The 22,698-nt window shown below is 36.2% G+C and overlaps 1 protein-coding gene across 2 annotated transcripts; it reads left to right on the top strand.

The window, feature by feature from the left end:
• The first annotated feature begins 11,001 nt into the window (after positions 1 to 11,001).
• LOC144665315 (uromodulin-like) lies at positions 11,002 to 20,770 on the top strand. Of its 2 annotated transcripts, none has more exons than XM_078526545.1 (5): positions 11,002 to 11,100; positions 17,636 to 17,994; positions 18,074 to 18,223; positions 18,802 to 18,936; positions 19,695 to 20,770. In XM_078526545.1, the coding sequence occupies exons 2-5, from the start codon at positions 17,667 to 17,669 to the stop codon at positions 20,063 to 20,065; spliced, it is 984 nt and encodes a 327-aa protein (XP_078382671.1). In that variant the 5' UTR covers positions 11,002 to 11,100; positions 17,636 to 17,666; the 3' UTR covers positions 20,066 to 20,770. The 2 variants fall into 2 exon arrangements, with proteins under 2 accessions (XP_078382671.1, XP_078382672.1); XM_078526546.1 differs by having other exon boundaries at positions 11,063 to 11,100; positions 17,731 to 17,994.
• Positions 20,771 to 22,698: the final 1,928 nt, after the last annotated feature.

Here is a 22,698-nt window from a genome sequence, read left to right as displayed (position 1 = left end):
TGAATTTGGATTATTTTAGCCTTTTTCCTAAATGAGAAAAATGTGTCTACTTAATCGAGGCTCAGCTGGCTCAGAAAAAATCAGAGATAAAAAAACAACTATATTTCGATAAAGGAAGAGTCATCTATGCAACTAAGGTAAGGGAATGTTTACAGCGGTTGAAACGTCTGGGTAGCAAGAAGCTGAAAAGCGAAAATTCGGATGTCGTAGTGAAATTTGGCTTCCGGTACGATTACCGTTATTCGTGGTTTTCTGCCGTAAATTTGAATATTTCGAAAAATAACTTCATATCTTTCAGTTAATACCTAGGCCCTCAAACTGACAAAGTATGAGTTTTTGGCTGTGGCAAAATTTCTTTGATTTTTTCTGACCATGACACTTAAATGTTAAAATAGTTCGAATGTAAATTCTTTAAAATGCGCGATTGTTTTTTTTTTTTTCAAGAAATCATCTAGTTCGCATCTGTAGCGAAACTAATCGTTCACAGATCTCAAACGAATACTATAATCATACAAGGACAAAAACACCATGCTGTCAACTTCAAAATCTCAACAAGCAGAATGAAAAAGTGAAGACAAGTTGGGATTAACCGAAGAAATTTTAGTGACTGAAAAACAGAGTAAAAAGGTAATAATTTTTCTACCTCTGACATGGAAAATCAAAGAAATCTATGACCTACTCGTGAATGCGTTAGATATATTTGAATCGTTCCTTTGAACAGTATAGTATCGATGGAAAAATAATAAAGAGGGTGAACATATTACAGGTCGCTTCGGTATAAGAATTTCTTTTTTCATCAATGTAATTACTTAGCAAACCGATGGCTCAGTGATACAGCTCTGCGTTCTAAAGCGTGTGACCAGGGATCGACTCTCATACCCTGTGGTTAAAATTATTTTTTTATTTTTTTCCCCACAGATTTTATATACATATCTGTCTTGTATAGAGTTTCGTTACTCTTTTACTGATTATCCTTTAACAAATCGTGCCGTGCTCTAACCTTCCCAGTCTTCTCATAACACATACATAAAGTCACTGGTCAACGTTTCCGAATCTTCGCGATTACTATATAAGAAAAGGCAATATTTCATCGTTTGGGAAACGATTGTTTCTCATTTACAGGGGTGAAGTATATTCTACACTTATTTCTTTGAAATGATACCTTTGTAAAGTTGATTTTTATTCACAGCCGAGGGAAACGAAATTTAGAAAGCGCCCGTGAGCATACCTAATTTGCATAATGTTAACAACTTTCCACTTGTATTTTTTGGTTATGGTACTCTTCTACTGCCCATATTATGCATGTGTAAATCATTCATGTTCTTCTGTATTTAAAAGTTTCCCTTTTGTAAGAGTAAAAATTATCTTAATTAGAATTCGAAGCATAAAAAGGGTAACATAGCTAAAACAGAGCAAACAGAGTGTTGTGATTAGCAATAATATTGCAGGGATGAATAGAAATATTATCATTTTTGAAGTTTTGGTACGTCTTATGGGCCGGGAGTGATCATTGCTTAAAAATGAAGCTAAAGAAGAGTGGAGAAATACAGATATCAACCAGCCGCACACTCTGGGATATATTGAAACAGTGATTTGACCTCAAAAAGCACCCCCGAAGGACACTGAATTAAGACTAGTTAAGTTTATTTTATTAAGCCAAAAACTCGCTATGAAACTTAACGTTTACGAAGAAATTACTTCTTCTAAATGAGAAAACCATAGCTTTATTACAACCAAATATGTCCCCCGGGTATGATAATTTAAAGTCTCAAGCAAACGAGATTAACTTTGAAAATTATTCAGCCTTATAGTATTTCAAAAACCCATATCACAATTCGTTTTAATTTTCTTCACTTTTTGCCATCCCTTCCTTTGTATATTTGCTGTTATTGAAATGTTTCATTACTTTTTTAGGCGGTTATTTAGATATTTCACGGAATTTGTGGAAATTTTGCTATGCCTAAATTTGCCTAAAATCCGTGACAAAGTTCTTTAAGTACATTTATAACAAAATGTATAAAAATAACCTTTTTGTCCGTAAATATGATGGCATCATTTTATTTTTGAAGGAACGTAAAATGATTTTATATTGCTTTTTTTTTTTTTGCGCAATTCTAGTTACTATTTTCATGTATCGATCAGACATCATTGTAATTTTATATAGACGAGCGGAAAACGAACGCGGAACAAAGACAAACAACGAGTAACGAGTTTAAACAGGAGGTCAAGCAAAAGTGTCACAAGATGTTTTTGCACAGCAATCACAGTTAAATCAACAGGCTTTTAATGCTGTGATATTAAGCGTCATGGCATTTCAGAAACTTCTATAATTATGAAACATATCGAACATAGCTATAGTGGTAATTATAACATTGTTGATTTGTAGTTATTTCACTTAGGCATGGTCAGCGATCATTTGTGCATACCGGGTGGTTTCTTGCATTGCGTTTCCTTTTGATGACTTTTATGTTTTAGAAAAAATACGTATATGGATATTCGTGACCTTATACGTGAGTTGAATTTAGCCATAATTGAGCTAATATATTTTGTTCTGTCCACCGTGTGACATCGTGTCTTTATCTTGATACCTCTTTGAGTTGCTTCTTTTAATTTCCGCCGAAATCCATTACTCATCCTAAACTAGGGCCACAGCATAAGGCGATTTGTCATCGCCTAAAAAGAGAAGAAACAGCTTAGGCAAAAGTCATGTAGGTAACTCACTGGCATGAGGAAAGTCCCCAAGCAAGTTGTATTGGGAATTTGTTCTCATATCTATTCCATTTCCAGCGAAGTTGAGCCTTCGTGTAAAGCGTACCAGACGCCTAGATTTGGGATGTAAAATTAAAAACAATAAACCAATTATTTCATAGACTTGCGGACAAATCAGGGTTATATTTAAACCGCATGAATCGGGTCGAAAATATTTCAAAAGAAATAATATTATTAATTAAAAAAATAAAAATAAAGTAAAATAAGCAGCAATTTGACCTCCTTCGAGCTCCACAATTAAAACGAGCAATTGTGTACGTTTGAAACAGACAGGTATTGTTTAAACAAGATTTGTTCTTGTCGATACTTTTAAAATTTTTCCAAATATTTATAGCTAGAAATTAGCCAGAAATTTCATTAGAAGAGTATATTTCGTACAGGGAGTTTATGTCCAAGAGTATAAAATCGCCTACGAGGTAAGACACATCGATTAAGATAATTTAAAAAAAACTGATTAATGAAACCAAATGTATATAATGTTGACTTTCGGGGTCGTTTTCGTGCAAGTATCTGCTTTCATAGGTGCTGCGTGCTTGCCTGTTTCATTTTCTGCTTGCTTGCTCGTTCGCTCGCTCACTTGCTCGCTTGCGTGCTTGATAATAAATGCAACCAAATTTATATAATTTTAACTTGGCGAGGGGCTTTGTCGTGCACATATCTGCGTGCATATGCGCTTGCGTGCTTGCCTGTTTCCTTTTCTGCTTGCTAGTTTACTCGCCCGCAAACTCGCTTGCGCGTTTTCTCGCCTTATTGCTTGCCGTCACCTTATTTTCTAGGTACGTTTTGATTATTGGAGAATTTATAAGAAAATTTCATTTTACGTTTCTGTCAATTATAACATTGTTGAATAAAACAAGTAAGTTTCCACCAAACCAGTAAATCGGCCGTCTTATTAAAATGTATCCTTGTCCTCCGTTTTTCTTTTTTTTTTTTAGTTTCTGTAAAGGGAAAGAAGCTCCGCTGCGTTCACCGTGCAGGCGGGACGCCTGTTTTAGTGTAATTTTCTTGGAACTATCAAGCGTTTGGCATTGTAAGTACTGTTATAACAAAAAAATTAAGGATTATGAAAGTAACTCTTCTTATTTGCAAAGCAAAGCACATGCGCAATTTATTGGATTGATCTTGAAATGTTTGACTATTATTTTTTTTTCAAATTTGTCAACTGAGGTGGCAAATTAAAATGAAAATTTAGACAGTTTTTATGATGAAAAATAGCAGTTAACAGAGCGGCAAAAAGTTTTCATTTGGCGCGAAAATAGTCATTTCGCTTGTCCGTGGTCAATACATGTTTAATATCAGCCTCGTCCCCAGGCCATACCGCGCTATGCGAGTGAGCGGAGGAGGACTGGAACCGAGCGCGATAGCGCGAGGCCTGGCACAAAATGGCAAAAAAGTCCCAGTTTAGCGAGAAAAAGTCCCAGATATAGCTCGACGAAAATATACGTTTTTCTGCGAGGAAAAGAAAATATTTCTGGTTCATGAGGAAACTGCATCCCTTTTGAACATTTGTGGACTATTTTAGATGGCGGAAACGAACTGTAATGCCGTTTTTTTCCTGCCTTGCAGAATGGTATTGGTCGTGTTTAATAGAGTTAAGAAAATTATTCTGTTATCATTGTTTTCGTTCACTATTCGTGGTGATACATGGGTCTACATGTATCTAGAAGTTCTTTGTGGTAAGCAAATTACGTTCGCCAGGTACTAGTAACTGTGTTAGTTTTATTTAAACCTGAAAGGCGTCGATCTCAATGTTTATAGAGCTAGGGTCGGGATTTTCGACCTTTGTTGTTTACAAATTTATGTGCGAAAACAAAGAAACAATTCAGCTTACTTGAGAGAAGAGGGCTAATCCCCCGATGCATGTATTAAAGCTTGTCATTGATTACCTGTAATTTTTTATTTAGCTTTTTAGAGAAAGAAAAAAAATAATCTAAGGCTCGTAAACCAAAACTTTATTTGATCTTGATGTAGCCTGTCTTTTTCTTGTATACTCTGGCTCATTTCATTAGCAGGAGGATTAGCAGGAGATGTTAATCCAAATCCTGGGCCATGTTCAGGTTATATATAACAAGTATGCTTCAATCATTTTCGTCAATTCAATGAGCTTATTAAATAAAAATTACAGCTGGTCAGGACTTATTGCAGATTCCAAGTGTGAATTGATAACATTTCCATTGTGTAGCACCACTAAATAGCCAACAGTTCTTGTCAGCCCAAAAGGTGTGGAAATTTATTTCAATTTCCCTCAGTTGCAGAGTAAGCATTTCAGCTGAAGTTTATATATTTTGCTGCCAATTTTCGTGTAGTTTTGACAAATTTACCTGCTGAGATGTTCAAAAAGAAACAGAAGTGCACTGCTTTCCCCTTTAGACAAGGTACATACTGCATCATTGTAGACATAGCTCGTTTAACAAAGTATGATTCTTCTGCTATTCTCTCTGACATTTACTTGCAAAGAAACACATAAACACAATATATATATATATACTGTGTTTATATGTTTATTTGCAAATAAATTAAAATATCAAAATATATAATGTTTAAATATTGTTTGAACCGCTCCATAAAAGCTGGTTACTGGGGCTTTTAGACCAGTTTCTTTTTAATTTGTGAGCCCCATTCTGCATTTTTGATAGCCCAAAAATATTTGTATTTTTCCTCACATGGGTACACTGGCTATTTTTCCCATTCCTTAAACTACCACCTTTTTAACTCCTACTTGCAGAGATATTAAACTGAGCTTGACTGACACACACACACACATAAACACAGTACAGTATACAAAAGTATTTACATGTATTCAACTCTTGCAATATATACTAAAACTAGTAGTTATTGGAATTTAGGGGAGTGCATTTGGTAGGGTGGGGTGATTTGGGGAGGAGGCAGGGAAAGCCGGAGGCAGTGGAAAGTGTTATATTATGTTTTCATATTCTCTTGATATTTGAGGTCTGCCCATAAAAAATGTATGACATTGCCAGCTGATGAAACCTGATCTGCTTGTACCAACCCATCTTTCTAAAGCATAAGAGAAGAATAAAGCCTTTTGATTGATTGTGCCAAGCTAAGTGGCTAAAGGTCTTTAATGAATCCAAATAGAGTACATTGTATATCTAGAAGATACTCTGGATGTTTGTATAGTAACAATAGTAACAATATAAATATAACATTAACTAACAGTAACAAACGACTTTTAAACTGAAATGAAGCCATTCTAAACATTTTGATACCAGTCCATTCGGAACAGTTTTTTGTTTCCTTACAATCATAATCTTGTCAATGCTTAGTGGCCGAAGGGAATTTGGTATGTTATAGAGTCTCACAAGTCTGAAGTTCACAAGAGAGAAGTTGAATCTGTTAAGCAGCTGAGTTGACACATTACAACTCGGTATCGTCACCAACAGTAGGCGAATTGCAGCGTTTGTTTCCCAGAAAACAAACCACTACACAGCTTTCTAATTTTCTGATAAGTAGCTTTAGTGACTAGTCATATATTTCGCTACTGATACTTCGAATAAATAGTTACAACTTCACTTACCTTGGATAAAACTGCGAAAAATATTCGAAAAAAGCGAAGGCAAAGGAACAAACAAAGCACACACGAAAGCACAGTTGAAAGTACTGATGGATCAGCTTTGAGCCTTTTATCTTTTCACCGCTGTTGTTGTTGTGTTAGCGAGAAGCAAAAATACTCATCACAACTTTCCACGAACGACCACTATTCTATCTCCGTTCACCAAGACACCAACAGAGAAATCGATCGATAGAGACAGCTCCCATCGCCAGTTACAGTTAGTGGAACATATTCTTTAAGCTCTTTAGATGGTACAATTTGCTGCGCATAAAAATCGACATTTAATTTTTCTACCTTAAATAAAAAATCTTCAATTACTTCACGAGTTTGCTGGCAGACATGGATGAAGGAATCCCAGCCTAATTCTGACGCGTTTTTAAGTTCTTCAAGAAGTTGACTGAAGTTCAATCGTTTGACAGGCTCCGCCATATTGGATTTGCCGTTTATTGCCAGGCGTCCTAGGCGAACTTCCCCGACAAGCTTGGCGGGTGACGTCACATCCAAATTCGCCGGGGACGACTGGGGACGAGGCTGGTTTAATATATAAAGCAAACAGTACCACACGACCAAAGTTCAGTAATAGCTTATGATGATCGTTTGCGTAAGCTCAAAAGAATAATTTAAGCAACAAGAAGACGCGCTTGTAACAAGCAATGCTTTGTTAAACGTTTAAGAAACTATGTTTTTTGAAAAAAGCGCAAGAAACACTGCAGAAAAAGCTTCAAACCCGTACTTTTTACCTATAAAGGTCGGGACACACTAGGCGACACGTCGCGGCGACATATTGCTGCGACATGTCGCCTCGTGTGATATGATGCATTCTTGCGACAAAACAGTCGCTTCGACAAAATTTTGTCGCTGCGATATGTCGCACGAATTCAAACTGGTTTGAATTCGTGCGACACATCGCAGCGACAAAATGAGCGATAGCAGCGTTGTCGCAGCGTGTGTACACGTCTGCGACAAATCAAATTTTTGCCACATTATAAAACTGGAAAACTAGTCACATTCCCACTCTTCAAAATTCGCTGAGTGTGCAACGAATAAGCGCCTTGTCGCAGCGACTTCTTTTGTGGTAGTACACACGGAGCGACTTGTCGCACAGACCTGTTGCTTCGACTTGTCGCCTAGTGTGTCCTGACCTTAAACATTATATATTTATCCTAGATTACATTTGTTACGGATGGATCGTCTGCCAGGTACGAATCTGACGTCCAACCTTTAGACTAACATCTCCTCGTCACCTGGTTATGGTGCAAGGAAAAACCTGCCTATTTCCACTTGTATCATTCTGGACGAAAGTCACTTTTTTCGTATTGCTGGTTTCAGTAGGGAATAATTGGATTTGTAGGAAATATCCTCATACTCTGCTTCCTGAAGTCAAAGAAAAAGACAAGTTCTTTTCTTAAGGTATGTTCATTCCAGCAAAACTTTGACCTTTATATTAATAGCCTAGCTATATCTGATGCTCTTGGTTCAGTAACAGCTAATTCAACTGTGTGTGTGCAATTTTATTTCGATATCCTCCAACAAGACTGGGCTTGTAAAGCAGTTCGTTATGTACATATTTTGTTCCGTTCTGTTACTATGAATAATTTGATAGTTATAAGCATTGGGAAGTATTTTTCAACTCGCAAAGTCCCACGTACATTTAGACATTCTACCGTTAAGAAGCAATTGTGGCTTGCATGGCTAACACCAATGTTTTATGTGTTAATTCCGGCCGCAACATTCAAAAGGGTGGTAAATTACGATTTAAGTGAAACACAGTATACCGTTTCCTGCAATCACGATGGCGACTATTTACCTTTTAGAATTATGTTTATAGCCTTCTCAACTTTTTAATATATCATACCGAGTGTTATTATAATTATTATAAGTGTATGCCTGATCTCAACTCTATCATTAAGAATTAAGAGAACTGTCAACGTTCTACAGGACAATGCCATCAAATCCAGGTTGAGAGCTGCAAAGAGACGAGGAACGATTACCTCGATTGCCCTTGTGTTTGCATTTGTCTTCCCTTATCTGTTTGTCTCTGTTCTGTTAATAAACAACACGGTAACAATTGCAGATATCAGTTATGAAACTGGTTTAATCATTCACCATATCAGTGTAGTGCTAGCACTTTCAAACAGTGCTATCAACGTCATAATCTATTTTGTGCAAATGAGGGACTTTCGCGCGTTTTTAAAAGAACAATTTTTCTCAAGGCTTGGGACAAGTAATGTAATAGCGGTAAAAACTGTGGACATTAAACTGTGATGAATTACTCCAGTAAAATAGAAGCCATAAAAAATAATACAGTAATAAAACAACGTATAAAAGAACACGTGGATTGAGAGCACTCAAGCTGAAATTTGGTAAAAAAAGTACTATATAAGAACACATTCAGCCTGAAAAATGAAAATTGTTCTTACATAAAAAAATGGCTGTCATTTAGATTAGAACAACCGTGTAATGTATTTTTTTGTAATTTTAAAACACATTGAAATGAACGGTAAAACAGCCTGAAGCTAAACTTCCAAACGTCATAAGTGATGTTTGGAAAGTTGAACCATTCTGGGGCATCGTAATTTATCCAGTCTTTCGTGTCATTTTTTTAATTACATGTTAAGCAGAAAAAATGTACATCTCCAGCTATATAAAGTGTAACCGCTGCCATACCGTGTCATACTTAATAAAGTGTATTTGCCTCATCGATATTGCATCATTGATATACAGGATCCGTCCTTTGCTTCGATATTATACAGTAGATTCCCGATATCTCAATCCGCCAAGGGAAATTTGGTTGGGGAAAATCAAGGGTTAAATTACAGTGTACAACTGAGCGAAATAAATCCGGTATTTGGCTCGAGTTTTGGGAGATTCGATAAATCGAGGGCACGAGAAAAGCGTTGGTGTGAACGCTTGCGAATTACCTAAATTTCTCACCTTATTTGTTCACTGGCATACCATAAATTCCGGTTTTAAGCCTTGAGCTTATACAACTTCGTAAGGGGTTCTAGATGGGCTTATAAACAGAGGGTCTTATATCCGGGAAATATTAGCAAAATAAGAAAAACGTCTCAAAACGAGCCACAGCAGTTAACACACAGTTGTAAAGGTTATTTTAGCATTAACCCTATTTGGACCTTCTCAGACCGGGGGCCCCCTATGTCTTAGACCATGAAACTTATAAAAAAAAAAAATAATAATAATAACAATAATATTAATAATAATAATAATAATAATAATAATAATAATAATAATAATAATAATAATAATAATAATAATAATAATTTAAAAATTTATATAGCGCTTTTTACATGTGCTTATCAAAAGCGCTTTACAGTAATTTCATTAAAAACAATAAAAAGAATACATATACATAAAACATAAAACAACAAAAAACAAAAAACAACTAAAGCCTAAAGATAAAATACGGTAAAAATTTAAAAAGATACATTAAAATGCTGATCTAAATAAAAATGTCTTAAGTTTACTTTTAAAAACACCAAGTGTCGTAATAAGACGCAGGTCGGCCGGATGTATTGTATTGTATGTCCGAACTCTTTCTATTGGTATAAGTCACGTGAGATGGTGACGTCACATCACGTGACAATTACATAATGATGTCAAAACAGCCGCCATCTTGGATCCGCCATCTTGGATTTCAAATTTTTTTCAAAATGCCAGAAAACCACCCAAAATCACTTCAAAGTACTCAAAATAAATAAAAATGTGCTTTAAACCCGTAAAAATGTAAAAAATAATTCCATTTAAGTTGATTTTTTTATTAACAGAAACACGCAAAATTACAAATTTGGGAAAACGTGCCTGTCAAAATGCCGTTGTTATGGTTATGTCAAGTTCTTGACATATCATCCAACCCTTCCCAATTATTGCCAGTTAAATTTTAGGAAAACTCAGAAAGTTTGGCAGCGTTTAGTTGAATCTTAAAAATGTTATAAAAGTTCAAAGTCAGCGCGGGCATTAAAAGCCCCCCCCCCCCCCCCCGGTCTGAATAGGGTTAAAGGATACCAGTGTGTAGAAAAAGCTACAGGGTGCCACTTTACCATTAACAACCTTTGTAAGGTTTTTGTTTGGAACTGATTTTATAAATTTTAACTTGAAGTCGGTTTTAATTTCGTGATCACATATAGGATGCCATTTTTTATGTCTCGGAACTCGCTTAGTTTAATACTTCGAAACTTAAATGTATTTTTTTTAAATGTAAATAAACAGTTGCAATCTGTAATAACACTGATAGACCGCTTTGCTATACACAAAGGCAGAAGATTCTAGACCACATTTATTTACTTTATTCCAAAGAATAGATGAGCATGTCTTGAACGGCGTTTCCTGTGGCTTCTAAACTCCCCATTTAAGTCCCTATTCAAAAATCGTGCAACCGCTGTGGCACAGCACTCATGTCAAGCGACATAAACAAAGTTAATCGAGCTGGACAACCGACAAAACGAAGATTTCTTGGAACTAATCATTTCATCTATTTCTTAAAACACCTAACCAACGCATATTTAATTTTGAAACATTGTTGATGTTAATCATTCAATGAAGTCAGCAATAACAATTTTAATTACTTTTGGGTCTACTAGCAGGGGGTATACGCAGAAACCTTGAACTTTTGTTTTTGTGCTTTAATTCTTCATCCCTTTTTTACATCGTAAGCACTGTTGATCTGGCAGCTGCGTTCGTTCGAATCTTCATTTCTAACCACGAGCGGGCAAGATCAAAGTGCTGACAAGGAAAACCAGGTAAGTGAAATGGAACAATTATACATGCAAACTGGCGTGTATCGAATTTATGAGTTCGAGTTAGAAATTTCGAGTTTGAGTTATGGGGTTACATTTTCCAAGTTGGTCACGCATAGTGTCTCCCTTATCACCAAATGAAAGCTAACCGCAAGCAAATAGGAGTGAAACTAACCGCAAGCAAATAGGAGTGGAACTAACCGCAAGCAAACCAGAGTGGAGCTAGTCGCAAGCAACTCGAACTCGATATTTTAACTCGAACTCGACATTTTAACTCGAACTCGAAATTCTAACTCGAACTCGAACTCAACTCGAAATACTAACTCGAACTCGAACTCATAAAATGGACAGACCCTGCAAACTGATATTTCCAATTTGTTTTCGTAAAAGTTTAGCCGTAGAGACATTTGAATGAATTCTTCTTTCAAGGCGTCCTTAAAAATCGTTCAGGGAAAATTCACAAACCTCCCAAGACACCAATGTCATTATTATTACCAAAATCCTTGTACAACATTTTGTAATAATAATATGAATGACTGTTAAAAGTTCGCAAACGAAAAGCGTTTAAATTATGCTGTTAACTTTACTTGCGTAATGGCTACTCCATGTGGTTTGATGAAATAAAACTTTTTTCATAATTTTATTTTTTCACAATGAAAAGTCTGCAGGGAATCAGAACATGTTTATATTGTCTAAAATAAAACGTACGAACTGCAAACGGCAATATATAGCCTCCAAAGCATTTTCATTCCGTTGAAAGGAAAATCTGCACTGAATTTAAAAGCCTCACAAACACATGTTTCTATGTCTTTGCTTACTTAATTTCTGACTGCTGAAAAAACAAATGGCTCAAAGCGAACAAAAATATAATACGCTACAATGATACTAGAACTTAGACATATTTCCAGGGACTTAGATAATTAAATGTTTACAAAATGAACTAGACCTTATTGACATTTGGAGAATTAAAAACCCTCAAACAAAAAGTTACACCTGGAGCCAAAAATCATCACAAATTTTTTTTGTCGATTAGATTACTGGTTAGTATCTAACATCTTGCAAGACTTTGTTAACTCAACGAATATTATTCCAGCGATAAAAAGTGATCATGCAGCGATGGATATTAACCTGACCGATTCATATCAAAATGCTAAGGGTCCTGGCTTTTGGAAAATGAATGTATCTCTGCTTGATGATGAAAACTATCTTGAGGATTTGGAAAACAAACTTCCACAATGGAAGATAACAGGTATGAATGACTTATCTGATAAACGCGCTGTCTGGGATTGGCTGAAATTTAATATTCGAAATCATGCCATCTCTTACTCTAAACAAAAGGCCAAAGAACGAAACAAAGAGGAAAAATCTCTGCAAAATGATTATGAAATAGCAAAAAAGAATTTCGAAGAAAACCCGACTGTTTCAAATCAAAATATTTTAAATGAAGCGAAAGACGCTTTTGAACTTTTTTATGAAGAAAAAACAAAAGGCATTATCATTCGCGCAAGGGCTGGATGGCACGAATACGGAGAAAGAAGCACAAAGTACTTTTTAAATTTAGAAAAACGAAATAATGTTAAAAAGCATATTAGGAAGTTACTAGTCAGTGGTGTTATCACAACCGATCCTTTCAAAATACTTGATGAACAGAAGCGCTTTTATCGAAACCTTTATAAATCTCGATTTTCCGGCATAGTAAACAACGATAGTGAGATCTTTTTAATCAACTTGAATATACCGAAATTATCTGAAGAACAGAAACAATCTTGTGAAGGTGAAATATCCCTTGAGGAATTAAAGTCTATTTTAGAAAGCTTTCAAAACAACAAATCACCTACTCGTAATGACGGAATACCAATTGAATTTTATTAAACATGCTGGAACCTAATTAGTGATTCTTTTATCGAATGCGTTAATGAATCTTTTAAACTTGGTGAAATGTCCTGCACGCAAAGAAAAGCAGTTATCACTTTAACTGAGAAACAAGGTAAAGATCGAACTCTTATGGAAAACTGGCGGCCAATATCCCTAATTAATGTTGACGCGAAAATAATTTCGAAAGTTTTCGCAGCTAGGGTAAAAGATGTCTTGCCAAATATTATTCATCACAATCAAACCGGCTATGTAAACTGAAGACCGTTACATTGGAGAGAGAGTGAGATCGTTTTTTACGACATAATGGAATTTACGAATAACGAGATCGTTCCTGGCATTTTGATTTTTATTGATTTTAGAAAAGCCTTCGACACCTTAGAATGGCATTATCTTTTTAGCTGTTTGAAAGCGTTTAATTTTGGCCCTGACTTAATAAATTGGGTCAGAACTTTTTTATCAAAACATTCAGAGCTGTGTAATAAACAATGGTTTAGCATCGGATTATTTTACCTTAGAAAGAGGTGTGAGACATGGCGACCCCCTTTCCCCCTACCTCTTTCTTTAAGCCATCGAGACCTTGGCAATTTCTATTCGGCAAAATCCTGAAATTGAGGGAATTAAAATAGGAAAAAATGAAACTAAGCTGCTTCAATATGCAGACGACACTACTGCTGTGTTATCAAATTTAAACTCGGCAAATGCTTTATTTCAACAATTAAATTTATTTAAAAATTTATGCGGACTTGAAGTCAACAGTTCAAAAACAGAAGGTATGTGGATTGGGTCTCTTAAAAAAACGAAGAAAAGCCACTTGGTATAAAGTGGCCAAATGAACCCATTAAAGCTTTAGGTGTATCTTTCACGTACGATCAAACATTACTTTTTGAAAGAAACTTCCGGGAGAAACTCGATAATATGAAAAAGCTCACAAATATTTGGTCTTCTAGAGGTATTTCCATTTATGGAAAGGTGACAATTATTAAATCTCTACTCATCCCTAAACTAGTCTATGTGTCCTCCTTACTTCCAACCCCGGTAAGTATTATAAAACAAGTAAATCATATAATTAACACATATTATGGAAAGGAAAATACAAGGTTACAAGGCTCTCAGCAATTAATGATTTTGAAGGTGGAGGTATAAAAATGATAGACATTGAGAGCATGATTAAAGTTCTTAGGCTAGCCTGGCCGAACCGAATATTCAATAATAAAGAAAGTACATGGAAAATATATTTGATGTATCTTTTGAAGGATGTGGGGGGCTCATTCATTTTTGAATGCAACTATGAAACAAAATACATTTCGATAACTTCAAATTTCTATAGGGAACTGCTGCTATGGTGGTTAGAATTCCGAGATCTCTTTTCTGATGAGATAAACTGGATATCTGTTGTTTGGAATAACAAAGATATAAGAATAAATGGAAAACCTGATTTTCATAGGTCATACTATGATTGCGAAATTTACACTGTTGGTGATCTCCTTTTAAATTTAAACAACATCGACTCATTCGACATAATAAGAAACAAAATTAAAAAATGTCAATTTTCTTACTTGGACAGGTCTTAGACATTCAATACCTTCCGAACTAAAAACAGTTCGGTAGAGGTTCACAAGAAGGAATCCCTCTTTTAAGTACAACAATGTTGTCTTTGACATTACAAAAAAGAGATCAAAAGACTACTATTCTCTGATAATTAGTAAAAAAGCTCAACTACCTAATAACGTTAAAAAACTAAGACAACAGTTCAACTTAACAGATGAAGAATTGAAAGTTGCCTTTAACCTACCGCATAAAATAGCAAATGAACCTTATGTCAGAGCTTTTCAATGCAAAGTTTTAAATTCAATTCTTTATACAAATACGAAATTATTTAAAATTGGATACAGCGAGCATGACAAATGTACTTTCTGCAACAATGAATCAGAAACATTACACCACCTATTTTTCAACTGCCCCCACTGAAACCTATTTTGGAAACAACTGGAAAAATACTACTTTGACCTAACAAAACAAATTAAAGTTCTCAGCCTTCAAGAAATCATTATAGGTATTACAGCACCATCATGCCCCTTGGGAGGCGCGGTGGCCTAATGGTTAGCGCGCTCGACTCCGAGTCGAACGGCCCGGGTTCGAGACCTGGCCAGGGCGCTGCGTTGTGTTCTTGGGCAAGACACTTTACTCTCACAGTGCCTCTCTCCACCCAGGTGTATAAATGGGTACCGGCGAATTTACTGCTGGGGGGTAACCTTGCGATGGACTAGCATCCCATCCAGGGGGGAGTAGCAATACTCCTAGTCGCTTAATGCTACGGAAACCGGGATAAGCTCCGGCTGTATGGGCCTCATGGCTCGGAGACAGACTTTACCTTTACCATGCCCCTTACTAAACTATCTAATTTTAATCGGTAAAGTTTATATTTGGGATTGCAGGAGGAAGTGTGTACGGCCGTATATAAAAGGTTTTATACTGAAAATAAAAATAAAATATCAGACAGAAAAATACATCGCGACCAAAAATAACGAATTAGAAGCATTTTATAAGAAATGGACGAGAAATTTTCCAAACTTAGTTTAACTTATCCCCTTTTTCATTTGGTTTCTCATTTTCATTACTTTTTTTGTATACATGTAGCTTGATGTAAAATAGTAAAATAGAGTATCTGTAATTATTATTGTAAATAATATATTGTTAAGTAATTAAAAACATATTTATTGCCAAAACAGCAATTGCGCAGCTGTTTTAGGCTAGCAAAAAATTGTAACCATTTGTAATTGTATGTTTTGTACTTTGCAAAAAAATAAAACAAGTTTAATAAATTCTTCGACGTTTGATTTACAGTGCTGCCAGTTTCCATTACAACGAAATCATTTTAGAAAGAAAAAGATAATTTCAAAGCTTAGTCAATTATAATAGAACATGATAACACGTGGACAAAAAAACTTGCACATATCCATGGCAACGTGCAAATTGTTACCTTTATACATAACGTGGTATCTTGAGTTTAGTGATTGTTCCATGATATCGATCAGAAAACAGCTTTATTAATTTAAAATATAAATTGAAAAACAAAATGCTGCTGACATTGTACTCATGCGGTGTAACTACTGTGTTTCAACTAAGTACCCAAGTAGAGTTTTTTTAGTTCAACACATCTTCGGAGACCCAGAGGCAGTTAGTAGGGACGAGGGGAGAAGCCCATACGTGCGAAAACAAATCGGCGAAGTAAAGTCAAGAAAAAAGGAAGAGGGCTCTTCTTTTCATTTTTGGCTTTTCTTCGCCGATTTTTTTCTCCCGTATAGGCTTTCCCACGCCCCCACTTACTGCCCCTGCGTCTTTGAGGATGAGTTTAACACGTTTCTTGCTCGACTCTATAAGCAACAATTTGATTTACATATGCAAATGAAAGTAAAATTGGATAGATTTTTCCGGTTGCTGGCGCAGATGATGATACAAAAAGAAATTTGAGATCTTATCTGATATTCAAGCTTGTATTTAAAGTTAATTACAAACAGTGTACTAACCGGACTCAAAAATTGGTTTTCAAGGAATTGTTTTGAGTGTTGATACTTCTCTTCATGTCGCTTCAAATGTGGCTTGTTGTAAAAATTTTAAAAATCTCACTTCAATTTTACAATACTTTACCGTTTCAAGCAAAAAAAGTAGTACAGTCCATAAAAACATCAACAATCTTTATTTCGTGCCCAGAAATGTTAAAATGAAGATAAATACATGCACCGTGAAAAAAAAAAAACAACAACAACAAATCACAGCCACTTAGAAATAGCTAAGGCTAATCGAGCGAAGTGGTTGGGCCACGCGGAAAAAAAAATGCAATTAAGTTACAAAGTATAACATACATGTACACAGGGTACGAAAAAGAGCCCACAAAAATGGATGTGGACACACAAAAAAAGAAAAAGAAAGTACATCAATATACCAGTCAGAAGTTGGAGATAATCAATTCTTTAAAGAAAACAAGCACGACTCTTAGATTTAAGTGAGTCATCAATGGAATTCCAAACTTTAGCACCGAAAAAACGAATGTTAAATTTGCCGTAATTAGTTCTTGCTTTAGCAGATAGTATGAAATCTTACTCACCAGTCTGGTTTAATATTGATGCACTTTGTTGATACTCTTAAAGAAGTTGTCAAAAATCAATGGCAGCCTATTAGAGTAATAGCCATACACAAAAAAAGCACTATACAAATATATGAAATCACTTGCTTTAAGTATTTCTAATTTCTTAAAGAGTGGATTAGATTGGGAATTATATTCTGAGAATATCAATAATCTGACTGATTTTTTTGTAGGATGATAAGTGTCAAAAGAGTTGTTTGATATGTATTCCCCCAAGTTATTAAACTATAAGTCAAGAAGGGGTAAATTATTGAGTAACACTGTATAAGGACCTGATCGGTCACAGAGTGCCTGATCTTAAAGAGTATTCCAAAAATCGATTTCATAAAGTAACTGTATTAAATTTGAGTAAATAGTAGAAAAAAACATGCTTCTCTTGTTGACAAATTTTTAACGAAAATGAATGATAAAAAAAATACCAGATCGGTCATAACTGTTTTTACAAGTGACATACATCTTGAAAACGTGATTCCTTTCGGTATTTACAAACTACTCGTGAATGTAATTTTATAATTTCAGGAGTTCCTCTTTGTGCAAGAACGGAACAAGAATGGCCGTAAAACGATACTTTTACATCTCAGTTTTACTTGTCCTTTGTAAAATGCTTTATGCAGCAGATTCTCAACAATGTAGCGGTCAGAAAGACGAAAGTTCCATCTTTGGCATGATGCTACGGCGACACATCTTTAAACGGATCACAGGGGCACCATTGGGCGACGTGTGCCTTAGAGAATGTTATGGTGACGTCAGATGCCAAAGCTTCAATTTCGTCATTTCTCAGTTCATGTGTGAATTGAACAACCGCACCAAGGAAGCCAGACCTGAAGATTTTGTCCCCGACTCTGGCAGATATTATTTTAGACGCGACAAGAATAGAGGCGAGTTTGCATAACAAAACAGTAACGAAGCAAAATAACTCTTATAACAGAAAATAATATGCTTTCGTTTGTTTCTTAGTTCCCCTCGGTTCCATTCCTGAACTTCCCGCTGAAACATGTAAAGAAATCAAGGCGAGTGATGGAGGACAAGCGATGAGTGGCAAATACTGGTTTGATTCCATTATACCTGGGAAGACTATACTCGCGCATTGCGACATGGAGAAAGAAGGTAATTGAAACTTGTAAGTACATGAGTGGTTAGGATGTCAGAGCCGGGAAACCTCAAACATCTAGGACATCACTAGTTCCCCGATACACTAGAAAGAGTACAGAAAATAAAATTCCGGAAGCTTGCCTCCGAAAGAAAAAAGACCTCTGCCGTATTAATTACTCCCTTTGATATATTAAAACAGTTACAATTATGATTTATCTTTTGCTGAATACAATGGTTTTTATTATAGAGAAACTGTATTTTTTGACAATAAAAATAAGCGGCAGTAAGACACAACGTTTCGATGTCATCCTGACATCGTTTTCAAGTGACAAATAAAATAACGGTTTAACAGTGTTATATATGCGGTTAGAGGTGTGATGTTTCATTAACATATGTCTATGCCCGTCTGTGACGTCAAGGCCAACTGTTAGAATACTCACGGATCTTTTCGTTGTTTATGCGAAAATGGGTTTACTGGAAATGGTAAAACTTGCTCAGGTGAGAATTTAAATAATTCAGAGTATTACTAAAGTTTAATGTTATTTTTAAGGGCGTGAAAATAAGACATCTTTAAATGTTACTTTGAAATGCAGATATCGACGAATGCGCCAGCAATAACCACGATTGTATCAGCGGTACAGCTACGTGCACAAACACTGTTGGATCTTACAACTGCTCTTGTAACCATGGCTACTTGGGAGACGGCAGGACAAGCTGCGTACCGACTGGTAAGTGTAATGTTATGTTTACTAGCGTAGTAAAAAGCTAAGTCAGTGGGCCACAATTTTCGCAACGTTTCCTCGTGCCTTAATAAATTAAGGATGTTGCAATATATAAAATATATCATGTTTTTATGGCTCATTTTAGGACCTGATGTAATTCGAAATATGAACTTGATTCAACAGCATCTGGCCTACTTTAAGAGGTAGCGGAATATACGACGTCGTGACATAGGACGTCGTGACATCTCGTGACATAACGGTTCGACTAAGGCTAGTTAATCTTTATGCTCACAGTCAAAGCCAGAACTAATATATAAAATAAGATAAAATGAACGTTTTATTCTTATACGCACGACTGCAGGGCAGATCATTGTGAAATTTATTTCCAAGGGCCTTATCAGCAACCCCACTGATTACCGTTAGGGCGTCAATAGCGCCTTGTGAACGAGACAGCTATTTCAGATGACACAGCAACTACTAAATAAATAAACAAATAAATAATTAATTAAATAAATAAACAAATACATAAATACAACCCTTGTATTGAATTATATTTAAGTGCTAAGTTATTTCGAAGCTTCTGAGTTCATAGAAAAAAATAACACTGGTATTAGTGTACATGTTAAGTTATTTTAGATTTCTGAATTCATTGGTATGTCCTAAGATCCTACTGTTCGTCGTTTGTTGAGTTGCTATGATGAATTTAATGTAATGTCAGAACGCCTAAAAAGACAGCTGCGAATTTCATTTATTTTTCTTTATAGAATGTCAGAATTATCAAAGCCTTACCACCGGGGACAGAAAAAACACTTACAATGGAGCACTAGTGACCTGTGACTATTATTCACTTGTACCCGACTGGTATCGTTTCCAGGGTGCTGCAGGGACAAAAATGGCCTCCACATGTGTCGCTACTAACCATTGTGGGACTCATGCCCCTGGTTGGTTAAACGGCGCTCATCCTACCGTTGCAGAGGGTCAGGTTACGAGACAGGTCTGCTTTAACTATTTCTCCAACTGCTGTGTATGGGCCATCAACGTCTACGTGCGAAACTGCGGTGATTACTTCGTTTACTACATCGATCGAACGCCTCCAGAGCACACGTGCCATCTGCGCTACTGTGGTGCTGATTAAAAAGCTGTTAGGAACAATTTGATATGACAAGGATGAACCGCGAACAGATGCTAAAGTTTGACGTTATGACGTAAAACAAACTCCAACATGCTCAAGTATGGTGGTCAAATGGATCGACCATGTTCACTCATATTGAAAAAAAGAAAATGTTGAATACACATGTGGGTAGCCTATTCTAGCGTTCAATTGGTTGGAAAGCAGCTCAAAGAAAGGCAGTGAATCCAAACCCGAAGGTCATTGTTCTCTCTGCCCCATCCTCCTCGCTGTTTTCCATTCGCCGTTCATCTCGGAAATCCCCAACAAGCTGAACGCCTGAAACAGCTTCCCTTCACAGCAGCTAAAAAAACTCACACCATCAATACACTGTTCAAGCCGTAATGTAGAAAATAAATCACTTTAGGTGGCTTGTATATTACAAGATAATTCAAAGATTTAATGATTACCAGAAAAAAATAACAGTTTGCCGAGAAACTCTGCTTTGAGCGCAGATGTAAAATTTTAAAGAAAATTTTTCACCCAAAGGCTGAATCGTCAAATACAAGGAAGGAAGAAGTTTTATTTGTAAGGATCTTATTAATTTATACAACGCTCTTTATCGCAGTAAATAAAGAAAAATAATAATCCTCAATTCCGTGATAATCACAGCTAAATCACGAGTGAAATTATTTCAAAATCACGACTTTGTGTATTATTTGACACCGTGTCTTCATTAAAAAAAACTGAAAAGTTTACCTTTTTGCTGTTATGTCAATCCTCTATAAAGGAGAACTACAAGGGTAAAGTGTTTATTCAACTTGTCTCGCAACACTGTTACTTTGTTGCATGCAAGTTGTTAGGTGTTGTTGCGCGTAGTACCATCAGTAAAAAATTGAGCCCACGTCTACTTCGCGCAAAATTTCGCCACAACTCGCAACACGAGAGTTAATACGAGCAACAACACTTTGCAGCTTGCAATGCAACGATGTTGCAAGACAATCTGAACAAAAATATTACCCATATAAAACTGGGCCCTCAAAAGTAGACGGATATCGAATCGAACTGAGCATATTGTCTGAAAACCGTCGTTGTTTGTTGTTACCACGTAGTATGTATTTTGTCGAATTAAAATAACCCAGAAAAAGGAAATACATGTAACCACCAAACGCCAGTCCAGTTATGTGGCCTACCAGTTTAATTTTTTCTTTTTCTTCATCTTTCTGGTTGCCATGGCCAGAAATCGCAGACATTTGAGTCGGCGAATTTTGATGCATCGTACATTAATCGGTCACGAAAGTTGCTAATAGCCGCTGATTCGAAAGCCTGACTTTGGGCTAATATACATCGACGATGATACACAAGAATGAGGCCTACATGGAGGAATATTTTGTGTAGTAGGGAAACCACTAGTTAAAAATATTGCACGATCATAAAACTGGAGCAAAAGTTTTTGCAGCAAAATCGGAGCAAAGACGGCGAAAATATCGCAGTTCAAAGACAGTGGATTTTTGGATCTTAACATGGACTGTCGCCTGCGTTTCATTATGCGATTTTTATGGTTTTTGAAAGCAATTTGCAAACCCCAAGGAATAAAAATTTGGCGAATGGTATTTTATATAATGTTTTTTCTCAAGCGAAAGCGGCACTTGGGATATCAAGATTATTTTACCTACTACGATGTATCAAAATCGCTGTTTTAATTATTCAGGTCTCTTAAATATAGAGCGTTGTATGAGCCAAGCCACGCCAAGCTTCGGAAATAAAAAGCAAAGCCAGGAACAACTTTAAGAATCAGCTGAGGAAACGTTCAGGAACTCGACTGTAATTCGGCACTTGTTCCAGGTAAACAAGAAATCATTCAATTTCACGTTATTTATTTCATCCCATACAAAGGTTTTGGATGTTTGGCGGCTATATTTCCAGTGAAACTCTCGCGTGCGCCGTCGGCGTCTCCGGATTTTCTGGCCATGACATTCAGTATCAGGGACGCGATGTATTGCTCATGCTTATGCTACCAAACGTAATTGAATAGATGTTTTCGGTAGGTAGTATAACTGGAAGAAACATCAAAATAAGAGGGACCTTCAGATCGGAGTACAAGGACGATATCGAGTACGAGAAACGACTTTCGAATTTCAATTCAGTTACGTTTCCAATGTCCCCTCTCCTCGCTTTGGCTGTTTAAAAAGCCGTACTCGTTCTCAAACTGGTTCTCGTGCTCTCATCTGAACGTCCCTAATATTTACTTTACAATCACACTCTGACTTGTGGACGTAGTGGTTGGTCGTAGCCACAAGCCACAAATATGTAGGAAATAGAAGTACAGGGTGAACAAAACCCTTTGTATTAATGGCGTGGTAGTATTTGGAGAGTAAATTAAAGAGAAGATGGGTCCCAAAGAGTGGAAACCGGAACCAGGAAGGCCCTTAATTTTCACCGTGGAGATGGAAAACCCATGTTTTAGCTGCTTTGAAACATAATGGTTTTTTTAAGAGCCTGAAGGCCTGAAAAAGTTTGCCTAGATCCCAGCTAGGGGAATGAAGGAGTGCGGGTGATGGGATTGAAGGGGGGAGGGAGGGAGGGTGATTGTTGTTACCGTACGCCAAGGTGTACCATTTTTTTTTTATTGCAGAGATCCCTGGAGTTCTAAACTAGCT

This window comes from Oculina patagonica, chromosome 9 (genome assembly GCF_052425735.1).
Source record: "Oculina patagonica isolate OP01 chromosome 9, crgOcupat, whole genome shotgun sequence".
Classification (NCBI taxonomy): Eukaryota; Metazoa; Cnidaria; class Anthozoa; order Scleractinia; family Oculinidae; genus Oculina; species Oculina patagonica.
The sequence above is the reverse complement of the archived record's forward strand: the minus strand, read 5'-3'. Positions and strand labels throughout refer to the sequence as shown.

What these genes read in the sequence shown, in the direction of transcription:
- LOC144665315 (XM_078526545.1), top strand. Translation starts at nt 17,667, where the DNA reads ATGGCCGTAAAACGATACTTTTACATCTCAGTTTTACTTGTCCTTTGT. An exon ending in TTGCGACATGGAGAAAGAAG is followed by an intron (nt 18,224 to 18,801) that starts GTAATTGAAACT and finishes TTTGAAATGCAG; the next exon opens with ATATCGACGAATGCGCCAGC. An exon ending in GACAAGCTGCGTACCGACTG is followed by an intron (nt 18,937 to 19,694) that starts GTAAGTGTAATG and finishes TTTTCTTTATAG; the next exon opens with AATGTCAGAATTATCAAAGC.